At 33.8% G+C, this 17,542-nt stretch overlaps 1 protein-coding gene across 1 annotated transcript; it reads right to left on the reverse strand.

Moving 5' to 3' along the window:
* Nucleotides 1-253: 253 nt before the first annotated feature.
* On the reverse strand, nt 254-16,138 carry LOC123561558 (uncharacterized). Its single transcript, XM_045354019.2, has 11 exons — nt 16,035-16,138; nt 11,506-11,686; nt 10,930-11,136; nt 10,184-10,231; nt 9,509-9,720; nt 9,084-9,173; nt 7,899-8,238; nt 4,745-4,900; nt 1,212-1,394; nt 925-979; nt 254-544 (listed from the first exon to the last, which is right to left on the reverse strand). Exons 1-11 carry the CDS (start codon nt 16,035-16,037, stop codon nt 274-276), a joined length of 1,746 nt encoding a protein of 581 aa, XP_045209954.2. The 5' UTR covers nt 16,038-16,138; the 3' UTR covers nt 254-273.
* Between the last annotated feature and the right edge of the window lie 1,404 nt (nt 16,139-17,542).

Here is a 17,542-nt window from a genome sequence, read left to right on the forward strand (position 1 = left end):
TTTCTATCCAATGTAAATGAGACTTGGTATACACCATAAACTTTGAATGAAATGGTCTTTTATTGATTGCTATTTTTTAAATTTTGCCCCTGTTTGACTTTGTCATATTACAGCTACATCTGTATTTAACATTTATTGAGAATTAGCGGCTCAATGGTCGGCAAAAACTTAATTAACATCCAGGAATAATTAATGAAGTTTACAAGATCTAAAACTTAATTTCGACGTCCAAATTTTAAGGTTTAATTTCAACTGAAATTGTATCTATTTTATTTATTTTGTAATAGGTTGGTAATAACAGTAATGCAGATTGTACTGCTTGGCAGCATATGTTGAGAGCTGTCCCACTGTTTCTACATACGGGTAACTTCCGTACACTCTCGTCTGGTACGTGCTTCCGCCGGAAGTGACATCATTGTAGAATGATAAGGTTTCGTCTGTCACAGACATGCCATTGACTTTCTGGCAGCCGTGTTGAAATTTGAATAAGTAGAATGGTTTATCTGCTGGTAGGTAAATCTTGTGGGAATACACGGAGTCATTTCTACAAACAAAAGTGTCTTTACTTAAAATGGTTAACATGCATGCGAAAGACAAACGGGAGAAAACTTACTAGAATGTAATCCAATGCATAAAGAACATGCCCTTTTTAAAGAAATTGGACAACGACTTAGGATATGTGTTATTAACATCGATTCAGGATAAGTTTGTACTTAGGATATCAGTTATTAACATCACTCTACAAAGGTTGTCTGATTTCAAACTTGGTCCAACGAAATACAAAGTGGACCATCTTGAACAAAAATGTACACCTCTCTAACTAACAAAATGCTGAAGTAAAGCTTATCTTTAATTATCAATTCTAAGTTTTACTCAAAGGATTTCGTTCCAGTGTAAACACTGAAGCTTGAAGTCTAATCTCACCTGCAACAAAACTGCATTTCTGTAGATTGCCCGTAAGTGCCCGTAGGAGCTATTCCTACAAAGAAAAATGTACACGGTCTTAACAAGGAATAAAGTGTTTTGGGAGCAAGCGCTTTAGCCTCTACATGTCTAAGTGTATTCAAATTATCTGCACTACAGAGAGACAAATAATATCATTATTCGCCGAAACTTTAATAAAACTGGCTTTTATATTCATATCATATATACTGGCAGGATACTTCTTGACGAAATGCAGTACGGTATATCATCCATTTAAATTGACTTGCCTGATTTAGAAGACGATCTTGAAGCTCTCAGCAGCATTCTGCCCATTTTGAAAGCATACGGACATCTGTTGTCGTATTGCAGTATACAGTAATCACCCCGGGGCCAATAAATGTCATATGGGGTAGGGGCGGGATCCTCCTTGGTACAGTATTCCAGGGAATATTGGCTACTGGTGAGTTGTCCTATATAAAAAGTTGTGCAAACGATACATTTTATTTGATGTTTCTTTCAACGAATTACCTGTAATTAAGCGTATGAGCTCAAAACTTTAAACTGATGTGACTAATTTATGAAATTGCCAACTTGGTTATTTCCTGATCGCTATGGAACAATTGAAAATGTGATATCACAAAGTATTTTTTATCAAAATTCAGTGTCGAAAATCATCAGTTTCACCAGTAACTGATTCCTGATTATAATATTTAGCGTTCCAATATTTGGAAGGATTGGGACACATAAGTTGCAAACCTGTTAAAAAATATACTTTGACCAGAAAAAAAATCACTCGTTGTTAGTCAACAATTTCACAATTTGGACTTGATAAATGGATTAAAAGACAGTAAAACAGTTTTCCTAAAAACATTGATACAACGTTATTGACATGGTTAAAAAAGCACAATACATAAACAGTTATAGCCCGGTAAATGGATTTAACCGTTGAGTACTTTATACTATATTAATCAAAATCTTTTACAAACATAATTATGAGAAAACATAAAAAAATCTGACCAAAAAAAAATATAGTACATTTTATGTACATGACACCATATTATAAACTAAGACATTATAACTCTTTCAGGATAATTAATTTTAATTTGAGTTTTATTCATTTATTCCATAGAGTCATTAGACCATGACGGCATTACAAGCATGTATGACAAGCAGTAAACTACATATTTATGATGATGTAATTTTTGATTTTGGAAAAGGTTTTGACAATAGATTGCTCGCTTAGAAATGATGATCTAATATGTGGATACAACTTCCTTTTCACATAGTAGTAGAATAACCAAATTTCTATATGAATAGTATGCCAGTATACAATGTAGTTCAAATTTAAAAAATGTATATATTACACATGAAATATCTTCCGCAAAAATTCGTAAGACATGAAGTCGACAGAGATTAACGACGTCAGCTGACTTTTGAACGAATGGTGATAACTTAAATTGAACAGTCATGATATGAAACTTTTTTGAATGTGAGACTGGTAACGCAGCCAGTAACTATCCGGGTACAATGGCAGTATGAATGCTGAGTGCTAATTAAGTCTTTTCGTCGACAATTCACAAAAAGGTTACAAACGCGGAATATCTTTCTTTGGTAACTCTATTTTTCACTTTCACGAAGAATTCGTTTTCACCAACTATAAGAAAGCAATCAACTTCCATGTAATCTAGCCAGCCGTCCTTTTGTGGATCACCAGCGTTTTCAAAATCATCATCTGTGCAGTATCTAGGGTCATCTCACTGTGAAATTTCCATGGGCAGCTTTTTCACATGTTGATCTTTACACTGCAAAACTTGCTTGATTTTAAATAGCTGATTAAATCCGATGATGTCAACTTTTGTAAGGACTTTTTCAAATACTTTGTTACACAGAACTTGTCCATCTGCTCCCTATATAAAAAGTTGTGCAAACGATACATTTTATTTGATGTTTCTTTCAACTTGTTCCAGGAAAAAAACTTTCAATTATGAAATTTGTTTTTGAAGCCGCACTCTGACATAAGGAGACTCGAAGTAGACAAGTGTGCCTGTTATAATATTTTTTCTCATCGCCATTGAAAGAAAACGGAATATTCGTTATGAGTTGTGCCGAATTCAATGGCTACTATTTCCATAATGTAAACGCTGTCATCCCTATCCACAAGTTGTTTTTACTTCTTTACACTTGAGCATGTTCATGTCAGCTCCTTTTTCAATATCCACAGATTTAGAAGTATGTAAGTAATTCCCCATCTTGTTTTACTTTCAAAAGTACTTGAATGATAAATATAGCAATGTGTCCCCTCTTTCTTGTGGCATATTTTATAGTCATAGGGAGAAATTAAATGCCTAGCAGATCACTGTAACATGATATAATATAACTATCAACACTGTCGTCTAATACACTGCTTTTACCCAAAGCGGTATCGAATGTTCAAATGCTGTATAGTTTTCACTCTGTTTTATTACTTGAATATTTGTGATATGTTAGTCAATTTCAAAAATGATTTAATTATTGTAATTTGAGCTTAAATTTATGAATAAGTATGTGAACATAATCATTATAGGATAGAAAAAAAGAGTAAAAGAGTAAAATACCATACATGCATCATGGTCAATGTGTAAATTAAGGGGTTCCACAGGGAAAATTAATGAAGATATTTCACATCGAGATTAATATTTAGAAACCCCGATATTTATACTTCGTCCGTGATGTAAATTAGATTATAAAATGAACACGTGAAAAGAGGTGTTTGCAGCAACTGTTCATCCATTATTTACACTAAGTGAACAAATATAACAACCACACTGTCCCCGAGAAAATGGGTGTTCACTTAGAGTTAACATTAAAACATTGTTTTGATAGAAATCAAATCAATACATATATCATCCACATCAACTACACATTTGTGCTGAGATTCACATATACAACGTTGTCAGGGATATTAAGAATGTGGTCAAAACTGGGCTTCTAAAGTAAAACAGTTATTACAAGAATCTGGTTTTAATGATGTATAGTTATATGCTGAATCAGTTATTGATATGAAGTTTTGTGAGCGAAACGACAGGTAAAGAATTTTTTCTGCATAAAATATTTAAAGTCGTTTCACTTGTAAAAGTTTCCTTTTGATCTTTGACCTAAAATCTAGAAATATATGTAAATAAAACTTGATAAAAACATTAAAAAGGGAGGAGGAAAGAGGACAAAATGGAAAAATGAAAGGAAAAAACTATCAGGACTTGATTAAAAAAACACCAATAAACATTAGGACTCGGGCACATGAGAAAACATTAACCCTTTACCATGACAGAGCCACCACCTTACCCGACTTGGTGGTTAAAATAAATAATAAAGAATGGCAAAAATGTGCCGGTCATTTCTAATTATTACAAAAAGTGTTTGACATATATTTGAAAATACAACGATCAATTTAACTGGTAAATTTGGGGGACAATTTGGATACTATTGTATTTGTCAAAATGACAATGATTTTGTACACATCACATCGTTTGTTTTGTTTTACTGAAACAAGCACGATTCAAAGCTTTCATTTTAAAGGTGGTGTTATTTTGCTATTAAATATGAACACATTACGCGTTTTACCATGTTGTCAATGAAACGCTGAGACAACATACATATATTTCTGCAATGTGTATACTGTCTACTTACCCGTGCATAAATAAAATTCAACCGGGTAAAGCGGGAAATCAACCATAATTGCTAATCCTGATTCACTTGAACACTAAACATGCAATACTTTAAAATGAACTGAAACTATTCTTATGTAACACAAACTATTAAATGAAGTTTTGAACCGTATTACCATCAAGATGAAGTCCAGTGGGAGCTGTTCCCGTGTGTGTTCCCTGAGGCAATGTTACCGTTCCTTCCATAAAATCTGTCGACGGACATTGGGACTTTGGTTTTGGCATAGAATATGTACCCAGTGGCCATGTTGCAGGCATTGCTAGTGGTGAGACTAGAGAAGGAAATAATTGCACAAATGTAGTTTGTCAGATGGTGTTAAATATTTTACAGAGTTCTATAACATCATAATAATATGCACATTTCCATGTACGAAACAGGAGCTTTGTACTGTTCTTATTTATTTTATTTGGTGTTCGCAAAATGGAAGTGTAAATAATGTAACGAACTGTCCCTATGCCATTGCAATACGATGAGATATAAAAGCAATGGTGTCAAATGTTACACTCCGAAGAATATTCCTCCGGCCAATAATCGATAGCGGTCATATTTTCTATATAGAAATAAGAACACGTACACAATTCTTAGGTGCAAGAAGTGTATCCATTTTCAACATTTGATTCATCAAATGCTATTTTTAAGATAAATTTTATCTTTAATTTTGAGTGACTCATAGAACAATTTTGATGCCATCATTTCGTCACTTTTATCCCTTCTATTTTCTATATTAAATGTGTACAAATGTTACACATGCGTTTATTTAAAGCAACTTTTTGTATAAACCATTGATATGAAACCTTAGGTGCAAGCAATTTCTTACTCTCAATTAATATATCTTTTGAATGATATATATTGCATTTTTGTAAAATTAAAATTTGATGAACCTACTTGCGGTTTAATTTCGCTAATTTTGAAGAATGATTTACTTCAGCGCGGATTTGTTGTTGTAGCGTCATATGCAGACAACATATAATGACTCGTGATTATGAAGTATCGTGATCAAAAAGTTAAAGTAAATGATTTAAAAATCCTTTTAGTTAATTTGTAGATTCTATTTGGATGTTTTATTCGACATAATGAGTCTATGTTTTAATGTAATTTAACCTCGCAAACAATTTTCTGTTAATAACAGGTATTTTACAGCGGTCAGGGCTTTGGTGTAAATTATATGCTATCAATATAAATGGTAAATTTTTTAATGTGGTAAGACATATTTATGAAAATGCGAAGTCTTGCGTAAGTAAAAATGGTAGTAAATCTATTTCCAATGTTCAACCGGGATAAGACAAGGTGAAAACTTGGCACCTCACCTATTTTCACTGTTTCTAAATGATCTACATGATTTCTTTTCCGATAGTGGAAGGCGTCAGATGTAACATAGATGATCTGCATGAAAATTTATATGAACTTTTAAAAACTTTTTCTTATTGTATGCAGATAATACTGTTATTTTAGCTGAATCTGCCAAAGATTTACAAGAAGCTTTACATGTATATGGAATTAAGAAGCTTTAAATGTATATGGAATTTATTGTGATAAATGGAAATTTATATTAAACTCTACAAAAACAAAGATAATGGTGTTTGCAAGAGGTAGACATACAGAGTATAATTTTACTTTAAAAATGAAAATCTGGAAGTTGTGAATACCTAGGTATTATTTTCAGTAGAAGTGGTTCATTTTTAAATGCAAAAAAGCACATAGCCAAACAAGGAACTATTGCAATATATACATTAATAAAAAAAGATTAAGTCTTTATATTTACATATTGATATCCAAATATATCTGTTTAATAAAACTGTAAAGCATATTCTTTTATATGGGTGTGAAATTTGGGGATATGAAAACATAGATATCATTGAAAGAGTTCAGCTTAAATTTTTGAAATACATTTAAGAATTAAAAACATCTGCTCCTAATACCATGGTGTATGGTGAAACTGGAATAAAACCACTCTCGTTAGATATTGAAACAAGGTTACTTCATTTTGGCCAGTTTTAGTGTTACCTAAGAGTTTTAATTTGACACATGTTATGTATAATTTTGCACTTTATAGCTGTAACTTTGCAGAGTTACAGCCAAATAGTAAATTTCAATGGATAAAATGTAATAAGGATAAATTTTTCAAATGTGGAATGAACAATGTTTGGAATACACATATGTTTCCAAATTCAAAATGGCTGATTGCAGCAGTCAAGCAAAAACTATCAAATCTGTTTTTAAACCAATGGTATTCAAGTTTAGAAACTTCTAGTAAATGTAGAAATTATAAATTGTTTAAATATAGACTCGAGTTTAAGAAGTATATTATCATAAATACACAGCCCAAGTTATTTAGAGTGAGTGAGTGAGTGAGTGAGTTGGGTTTTACGGCGAATCGTCAAAAAGTGGTCATATATCGCCGAGAAGAAACCATATTGCGAACGCCAACTGTAAAGCATAAACATTTATGTAAAAATGTAAAACGTACCTAAAAAAACAACATCCATGTAAAAATATGTAATTCTTCAATAGGTGATGAATTTCACTATCTTTTTGATCATCAAAGGGAAAAAACATATATCTCAAAGGTAAATATTATTAAAGACCAAATAGTCACTGTATTGATAGGCCTATTAATATAAGAAGTGATACATTTGCAGAGTATAACAAAATATGTTTGTTTATTAAGGAAATTGTTGAGACATTTATGTAATGACCAAATGCCTTTACATGTATGAGGTGTGTGAATGTGTACATGTATTTATGTGGATGTATGTATATGTACAGGTATATGTGTGCACATGTATGTATATGTGTGTGTATGTACATATGTAAAGTTTCTATTTTTTTGGAATATGATTGTTTGGTACTCTACCGTGTCTGCATTTTTAATGGTATGGAGTTGTGTTTGTACACTGTGAGCCTTGAAATGTGTTAACAATTATTTGCCGCATGTTGTCAATACCTTGACCTAAGTGAAATAAAGATATTTGCATTTTGTATTTGTAACTTGCACAATTAGATATTGCATTTAATGTTACTTTCGAGGTAAAAAAAATACAGAGTTGCATTCTATCTTCTTATGATGTTGTTCTCACCTGCCATTTATATCAATGTAACCGTGTCAATTATGACAATTTAGCATTAAAGGAGATACCTAGTTTACTGAACGTGCAATTGAAATAATGTCTGAGTAAAATAGATCTATATGTTATCTTTTACCCATAACTGAAAACTTTAAACAAATTCGCCATTGAGGCGTCGAGACAGTAGGGATAAACATAATTTACCTGCTGCTTGCGTTGCCTGTTTATATGCCGGGTAAGCTTTCAGTCCCGTGACAATATTTGTTTTCCATGACGCTAGATTGTTGGCATCGCCAGCTGCACACACGTGTTGCTGAACGTAATAGTTCATAAACGTCCAGTACTTGGAGTCCAAAGCCATATCGATCGTCTGTACGGTTTTTCCTATGACGTCATTGTAGTATTTGTCGCCAATGCTTAGATTATCTTCAAACACGCCCACTATGTATTTATACTCATGTCGGTATTTGTAAGAGTCGAGGTCAATTACATAGGAACTTGGGAACCCATCCAAAGTTCCACCCATACTTATCTCGTCCGTTACCTTGAAAAACATTTCCATTTTAATGTGACACTTTTATGACTATCTTATGATTAAAGCAATACGTTCAATATCACTTAATAAAGAAAATATAGAATAATTTTCCTGTTTTCCGTAAAAATAATAATAGATCTAATAATAATGATGATAATGCTAATAGTAGTAGTAATAATAATGATAATAAAGATTTTATTTAAACGAGGCTACATATTCGCCAAAACGATCTTCCGTATGTGCCTCGACTCCGTAATGATGTTAGTATCAGTGTCAGCTAAATACGTGTCCATAGGACACAGGTGCCCCGGATTCCTTTCACTGGTCGTAATTATGCTACTTGTTGAAAACACAAGTCATACTATTTCTATTATTAAGAAATCAAACCGAAAACGTTAAGCCTAGAAGATGTTTCAGACATTATTAGTGAAGGAAATGAGAGAGAGAAACTGATGCCTTGGGGTGGCACTGGACTAACTGCATGTGAGAATAACGTACATACTTTCACAGTTGGTCAAAGTGCTTGAGATAAAAAGTACTGATATCTGACTGCAGACGTTTCGAGGAAAGCACTCATTTTGCTGTCTTCGACACTCTTTATCTTATGAAAGTCAGTCAAGTAATAATAGGCTAAAAGGAAAATATAGGCAAAATGCCACCTGAATCGGGACATTTTCTCCGTGTGCACGGTATCCAAAAGTCACGTGGGTTGGCTACCCCCGCACATAGATATTGAAAAGCATTGCTCTTCAAGTCGCTAAGAAATACCAATAAATGAGGATGAAACAATTTAAGAATTTTCACAAAACAAAATCGGATATCAGCGGAAAATAACTACAGATAAAAATACTAACGTTGAACATGACAAAGTTGAAGAGATCCCTCATTCTTCCTACATATCGGTTTGTAGTGGCTTTCCCAATGTCCACTTGAGTCACAACGTGCTGAAAAATGGTACAAATAATTGATTTAAATTTATCTTCTATTTGTTCAATAACCGAAAGATAATTAAATGATGAACTTAGTTGTGGACAAAGTTATCTTTATTACATTCAGGTTTCGACATGCTCGGTATTACCTAATGTAAGGTAGTAGGCCCGTAAGGAAATAAATCTGCGTGATTACGTTTTGGCATTCTTCAGACGTAAATAGTGCTCAACGCGCACCTGACTTTCAATAAAACTATGGAACGCTGAAATTGCATACGGACATTACGTAACTTGCCGGTTGTCATTACGGGAGCTAGAAATAAAAAAGTAAGAGAGCGAGAGAGATTTACCGTGCCCCAGTTTTCTATGAACTGCATATATGCTGAAGCGTCGTAAGTTGTTGGCAGAGAGCAAACGTCTGACGCAAATTCCCGCGTGACTGGGTAGTGATCTGCCTCTGCCAGTTTCATCGAATACCTCACGTGACCGAGTTTACAATATGTTGCGGCATCCTGGTAAATGTAGTGATGTTTTGACGTCTGTTGTACGACAGCTTTGTAAGCTGCAGGATATAAAATGAATACATGTATTGTTGTAGCCGCGAGGTATTGTTTCCACGCTTGGGCTTATGAAATTAAGAAGTTCTGAAAACAAGAAATGTTTAAAATTGAGGTACTAATACAGAAGTCTTCTTTTTGCCACAGTAATGCGTTATTTGGGACAAAGAAGGTCAAGTCAAAATAAAAAAAATAGGGCAATTTATAAATGAAGGCAATGGCAAAAGAATTTCGCAATGGCAAAGAAGTAATCAATTTTTCCATGAGAGTTATAAGTTCATTATATATAAATGATATTGTCATCGCAAATTATTACCATATTGAAGATTTGGTAATGATTTGCTGTGACAAGAAATTTGAAGAGTTCAATTGATATTTTGTAATTCTAAAACTATCTACTGTCTGAGTGTTTCTTGAAAAAAATAAGCATCAATTTTTATATTAAAATTTAGTGATGTTGCTACTTACCAGAGCTCAGAGTGAAAGCATACGGTTTTAGCGCAGCGTCTGTAGTGCCTATGGTATAAGTGAAAATGCAAGTTATGATGTTGAACAACATACGGAATACTTGAAATCATAAACAGATAAAGACTAATTAAACTGGCATATCTGATTGATATGGTAGCTTTTAATGTTTAGCTTTAAGTCACCTCGTCACAGTTAAGGTAATATGGCGATTTTAAAGTAATGATAGGAAAGACATTGAGTGCCAATCCGAACTGCATGTAGAAAACCCAACCTTCCAATAGCCAGCTTGGTGGCATCCCCATATCCTTAGGACGGCCAGCACATATTTATGCAATCTCGCCAGGCATATGTATGTTTTTGACAACACAGAAAATGACGTCACTGGACCTTCAGCTATTTCCGGAGGTAAATAAAATGAAAATAGAAATGCTAAACTTGAAAACGAAAGCCGCATTTTGATTCGTAGATAGTCAGGGGTCACGCGCAGGCGTCACCCCGTCTAAATGTATGCGCGTGGACGTTTTAGTACGTTAAGGCTGCGGAAAGGATATAAAACATTTTATGTTCTTTGTGATAGCCAATAAACTACAGCTGTGAGGGGCAAGTGAATCAGAGCAAACAACCATAATCACTTCACCACAAATTTTGTTTGTCCTAAAAGCATAGTATATGCTTTGATGAGAATTGTTAACACTTATTTCTTTTTAGTTTGTTATTAGACATTTTAGATGTGTTAAGAAGCGTACCAGTAGTATGAACGTTTGTCAACAGTTTATCTTGATAGGATTTTGGATTGTAGAATAGTGTAAACCCGTGCGAATACTGGCATCCATCGTGATGCTCTGCTATTATTTCAGGTGGGTTGTCCCCAGGGCTTATTGTGAAGATTTTCCTAGTGAGTGACACTCCTGGGTCCTCTCCACCAGTTGACCAAAACTCTCCGTCTGGGTTGCCTGGAAGGGATATATATTTATATCGTTATGCATGGTACAATATGTTTATTTTTAATTGTTAAATTCATTTTACATTTGATATGATCATTTCGTTTGATTCTCCTGACTAACCCTAATTAAATCATAATTTCTCATGAAGGTAATTGTTTTAAAATTTGGAAATTGTAAACAGTGTGCATGTTAATTGTCATTATCACTATATGTTGGGATTTATTGCAATGTTGAACATGACTGAACACCAGATTTGTATTGTTACGTTTCCAGACCACATCCCTAAAACAGACTTAAATCAGCACGTATATGATGCATTGTGCCTTTTGGAACATTTATTGACGTCGTTAAATTAAACTAAATCAAAATATATTTTACCTTTCAGCAAATTGTATGATACACCAACATGATGAATTGCATTTGGTGCATGAGGGGCCATTGGCGGGAGGGGAAATCCTGTACCTCCAGATACCGTTCCACTACCTCCGGTAACTGACCCGGGATTGAGCTGGCCATGCGCACCAAGGAAGAGGAATATCAGACAAAGGTTGGCGAGGGTCTGAAAATGAAGTTATAGCCTATCAAAATACAGTTACACCAACAGAATTTTACCTTGTTTCTAGACCATTGGTAGCTTTGATATTAACTTGTGCACCCGCCAAAACACCCTCCCCGAACTATACAATGTGCTTATGGCAAAGAATTTACCGATTACCAAGAACTACTACAATTCTTGCATAAACTCTTCTTTTTTCGCTGGATGGTCATATAATTTAACCTTGAGCAAAATTAAGCAAGGTAATTCTTCAAATTTTTTGTCTAAGCATAGAATGCTAGAATTGTAATTATTTTTTTGTTTGTTTGCATTGATTTTAAAGCGTACTCAGTGATGAATTGTAACAGTTTCTGATAATTTTGGATGTAGATATTAAACCCGTCATACTGTCATGTATGCTTGCTATATTAGTGCCAGGCAAAGTAAATTGTCACATTGACCCTTTTGTTCCTGGAAGGATATTTAGTATGCAGGTAAATATTTTATTTTTAATTTCAAATTCATTTAATTTGATAGACATGCCTTTGATCCTGACTAACCCTCATAATCAAATTTCTCATGAAGTAATGTTTAAAATTTGAATTGTAAACATGTGCATGTATTCAACTTGTTGGATTTTTGCAAGATTGACAACTAACACCAATTTGTATTGTCGTTCCAGACAATGTAATAACGACTTAAATACACGATATGATGATTTCGCCTTTTGAACATATTGGTCGTATAAACAATCAATGATTTTCTTCAGCAATTGTATGACACACATAAGTGCATTGGCATGACCATTGCGAGGGAAACTGGTACTCATCGTCCACTACTCGGTACAGGATTGAGTCTGCGAAACCAACGCGAATTCAGACAAAATGGCAGGTTGCAAATGAAGTTATAGGCTATCAAAAACAGTTAACAAGAATTTATGCTAGACTTGGTAGTGATTTTTGTCACCAAAAATCCGAACAATACATGATGTTATGGAGATTTAGATTACAAGATACTCTTCTTGCATCCTTCGTTTTTCGGGATATTTAAAACATGTTGACTGTTTCCAAAATTTCTGAGGTAGTATGAATGTTCAAAAAATTTATTTCCTAAACTAAAGAAATGACTAACGAACTGAATTAAATACTTTTATTTGTGTACATGTTTTCCGCTTCTAGTTTACACTATCTGTACATGGATTCTTAGTAGATTAAATTATAATAAAATGTTTTTTCTGTTTCAGGGTGTTTAGGAGTCATATTGATGAGAAATAATTGTTCAAAAAACTTTATACTGTACTCTCAACAATAAAAACAGTTTCATTTTCACTTGACTCGACAGTCACTCCTTTTGCATATTTTTAAAACATTTAAAATGCGAGAATGAAGAATCATATTAACTCAGATACATAAAAATTAGATATATCTTTGTCTGATCTTTCACAGAAAGGTGCAATGAAGCCACACTGTTTCTTCTATTAAACTATATTTAGGGATTTATAGCTGTGAAACAACCCTTGTCCGTCACATCGCCGGCGAAGACAATGTCAATGGTTATAGATGTATACTGAGTATGGAGAAAGCTCATGTCAGCATTTGAAATGGCGTAATAAGGCAGTTACATGATTTCTTTAGATGAATGGATGAACAGGATAACATTTTTACATACTTGATACATATTGACCATACGGCTGTAGCCTCTGACCTAACATGACTGTTATTCTTATTTAAAGCATCATGTTTCACCAGACAATTTGACATTGCGAGTACATCAAATCTTGAAGTCTGAAACGTTAAACGCAAGTGCTTTTTTCCATGTGTACAAACAATGATGCATTTTTGCCCCGTAGAAATGGTCTGTTAATGACTTAACTGACTTGTGACAATTAGACATGCAGCATGCATTTATATGTGAGACTTGGCGGTGCTCTGTCTCCTGCAAAGACATTGAGAACATGTACACCGTTAAACAGATTGAAGTCGTCAGTGGCATTTTGCTACTGATCGCTCGGAGGCATTGTATTATCGTTTGTTTCTGCCCTTGTTAATTTATTGCACATCCATGTATACATTTCTGAAGGTTTTTTGTTGTTGTTGTTTTTGGCTACTTTTACCAGTATTTTCATACTTTATGTAGTTGATATTTGTCCATGTTTTTGTACAAATTTCCTAATAACTGCACATATTGTTTGAATGCGGAACATTCGAAACTTTCTTTACAATACATCTTTTCCCAGTTTTGTTGTTGTTTTACTTTTAGATAAAAGTGATCTTTACAGTATATCGTTGATTCTTCATAGTTATTGTACTCAGTTGTCATTTGAAATTTAGCCTGCTACATATTCTTCGTGTGCATATATTTTCTGACGGTCATATTTATTAGTAGTATCAGTACAGTTATTTTCTTTATTTTGTTTTAAATGTAACCTACTTTACTCAGTAAGAGGTACTAGTAATTTTTACAAACACAATGAATTAGCAGGATTTCTCATTCATATTAGGTTTAAACAATATTAAGTGCATGCCTAATACATTTGCACAGCATGTACACTTAAAAAAACAACAGCTCTGGAAAATCAAATACTGGCAGCTTAACATCTTTCAAAAATCAAATGATACTGCAACAAGAAAATAAAATAAAATAAATAATAAAAAAAAAAAAACAACAGCATGTGAATATTATATATTATTATAATCTGTCTTTTTTAGCGCAGATCTGCCTTTTACACTTACTCAAAGTGCACTTATGCTATCTTCACCATCTGTAATTATTCATTAACAATTAGCATCAATGACATATAAAGTAAGGTTTCCCTTGTGGATATTTATCCTTGTTTTTTGTACTTTATTATTACTTGGCCTACTGCTGACTAGACCTTAGATTCTTGCAATGTATTTAAAGGATATCAGCCTGAGTATATTTGGTTTTATTTCGGGCCACTTCAACTTACTCATTTTTATGTGGTCCTATTTCAGGTGGCCATTTTGAAAATGGCGGTCAGAAAAACTATGTAACATGGCAGCAATCCTGCTATGACTTATTGAGATAATTGTTTATGCTTAAATAGAAAATAGGTAAACATTAATGATAATATTCAGACACTATTTAGGTTTGCCATTTTGTATACGGATGGCGTTTTCAAAATTCATACTCATTTGAAGATATTATTTTTAAGTTTTCAATTAGTTTAATTATAATATAGGGTCATTCTAATGTAAATGAATTAACGTACTGTAGTTTTAGAACAGCAGTGGATACACAAGTATATTTGTCGTTTTATTTTAAACAGCCATTTTGTAAAATGGCGACATTTTTATCATTATTTCATTCACAGTTAAGTTCTTTATTGTGAGATTTACTTCATCATTACATCAATGAATACTTAAAGCGGGACAGATTTTATTTATTCATGGTTTATTTAATTCTATTTCAGGCCTTCATTTCGAAACTTACAGGAAGAACTGTATGATGACTTTCTCATTTAAAAATCAGTGTCAGGTGTTCATTTATATCTAAAGAGCAATATATATACAGAACTTCTCTATATTTGGACGGATAGTTTTAGGCAAAGATATTTGGTTAATACTTTGACTCGTTTAAATTGATATTGTATGAGTTTTAAGGGCATACAAACTGGATAGCTATACCCCATTGTCTGGCTTGTGTCTAATTTCAGATGGCCATTTTGAAAACAGTAGTCATCTTGAATGATATTTCTCCTAAGGTCTGATGAAAATTTGCTGAAAGTTTTATGCTTGTCTAAACATTTACACTCTTTTTTTCTAATTGCCGCCCACTATTATTCGTTTTGACACCTTCAAACAAACCTCAAAGCCTAGTGGTAGAAGCGCTTCGAGTGCGGGATGTCGATTGTTCGAAGTTCGACCGCGTCATACCAAAGACATGAAAGAAATGTGTCAGTAACTCCCTTGTTTGGCCATTAGCATTTAAAGGGAAACAGGCTTCTCTTCTCTGATTACTTCGTGGCGATGGATTCAGTCAGGAATAAGGCGTCGAGAGTGATAAATATAAGTTGTAGAACTTGCTTCGCAATCAACATAAACTAAATTAGCGTTGTCGGTAAGTGGTCAATAGTTCTTTTTATGCAAATGCCAACTGTCTCTAGGCCAACTGTCTCTAGATATAGGTTACCGAAACGTTCAACAGACAAGAAAACGATTGATAAATGGCCGATACCAGTTATTTGTCTATATAATTCCCGACACCAATCCAGATACATTATATAGCATCAGCTGACAACTCCGCACAATACCAGCTCTTTATTGTTATAGTCCTAAAAACAAACGCTGTCGGTATGTAACTGGCTATTAACATTTATCATCTATCATTAAGATTTACGGTAAAGACCTACCATTTTGTTGCCCTTTGTCCTGTATTTACAATCCCGAATGTTCTTATCAGTGCTCTATGATAGCAGTAACGGTCATCTTCCGCTTTAGCGGGATGCCTGTTATCATGTATTGCATAACACAATACAAATAATATTCGCCTTAAAGGTCAGGTATGTCCGCATAGTGGACATTGGTAAGATATAAAATCCCTAGCAAAGACATTACCTTCACAACAATCGATGGTTGCAGTGGTACTGTTCTTCAAAGTTCTATCTACTGCCCATGTATATGCCTGAAGATGTTCGCTAGACCTCTGAGGGTTCACAATAAGCTACAAGTGTAACAAAGATGTACAGATAACAGAACACACTAGTTTAATGAAATTTTTTTTTTGAATTAGTGCCATTTTTGCAGTACTTGAATTCTGGCAAGCTTAGCAACTAACGTTATTTTACGTGTTAAGGTGCTTCCAGTGGCACCAGAATATCGGTATGTCCAAAAGCTCCTATGTATTGTTTCGAAGCTAACACTTGAACATTTTATCATGTTGAAAAAACAAAATATCAACGTTTTCTAAACTACAAATTTACATTCCAATGCAGAAACAGTGTAAAATTGAGTTCAGGGTAGACATTACATATTTTACTTTGGGTATGTTTGTTAGTTGCGGCTTCTGTATAAAGGCAAATAGCATATTTGTCATTATTTGATTAGTCTCGTGTCAATGAAATATAAAACAAGATAGTAGAAACACAAGAAAAGAGACAGCATATTTTCTTTCTTGCATACGGGATTACTTTAACGAGGAGATCCTTAGGCTTTATCGGTTAAAACTGCTCGTGAGCCATGTTTGAGTTTAACTGATGTATATTTAAAATGTATTGTTAATATACCAGATACTGAATACTTATTAGTTTCAGTTTAAGCTCGCTCACTAATATGGCGCATTTTTTTCCTGTTTGCATAAATTCCTGCATTTCATGTGTTGACTACATTTATCATTATACTAGTATATGTTTGCAATACACTAGTATTTGTTCAATAATGACGTTTGTCGTTCTGTAATGTTGCACATGCCTCTTTGTGTGGTTAGATCTTGAGCACTTCATAACCAGGGTGTAGTTTTAGCTATCTAACATTAATCTTAGATATAAGACATTTTATTTCAAGGTATTTGTGTAAGTATTTGTTACTTAAAAGGATTATTTTCAACGCGTTAGTTAAGTTTTTTTTTACTCGGTAAGAAATAATATATAGAAGAATCATAATTGAGCCGTGCCATGAGAAATCCAACATAGTGGCTTTGCGACCAGCATGGATCCAGACCAGCCTGCGCATCCGCACAGTCTGGTCAGGATCCATGCTGTTCACTTTCAAAGTCTATTGCAATTAGAGAAACTGTTAGCGAACAGCATGGATCTTGACCAGACTGCGCGGATGCGCAGGCTGGTCTGGATCTATGCTGGTCGCAAAGCTACTATGTTGGTTTTCTCATGGCATGGCTCATATTTAATTTATCTAAATGCGA

Source organism: Mercenaria mercenaria, chromosome 10 (assembly GCF_021730395.1).
Source record: "Mercenaria mercenaria strain notata chromosome 10, MADL_Memer_1, whole genome shotgun sequence".
NCBI lineage: Eukaryota > Metazoa > Mollusca > Bivalvia > Venerida > Veneridae > Mercenaria > Mercenaria mercenaria.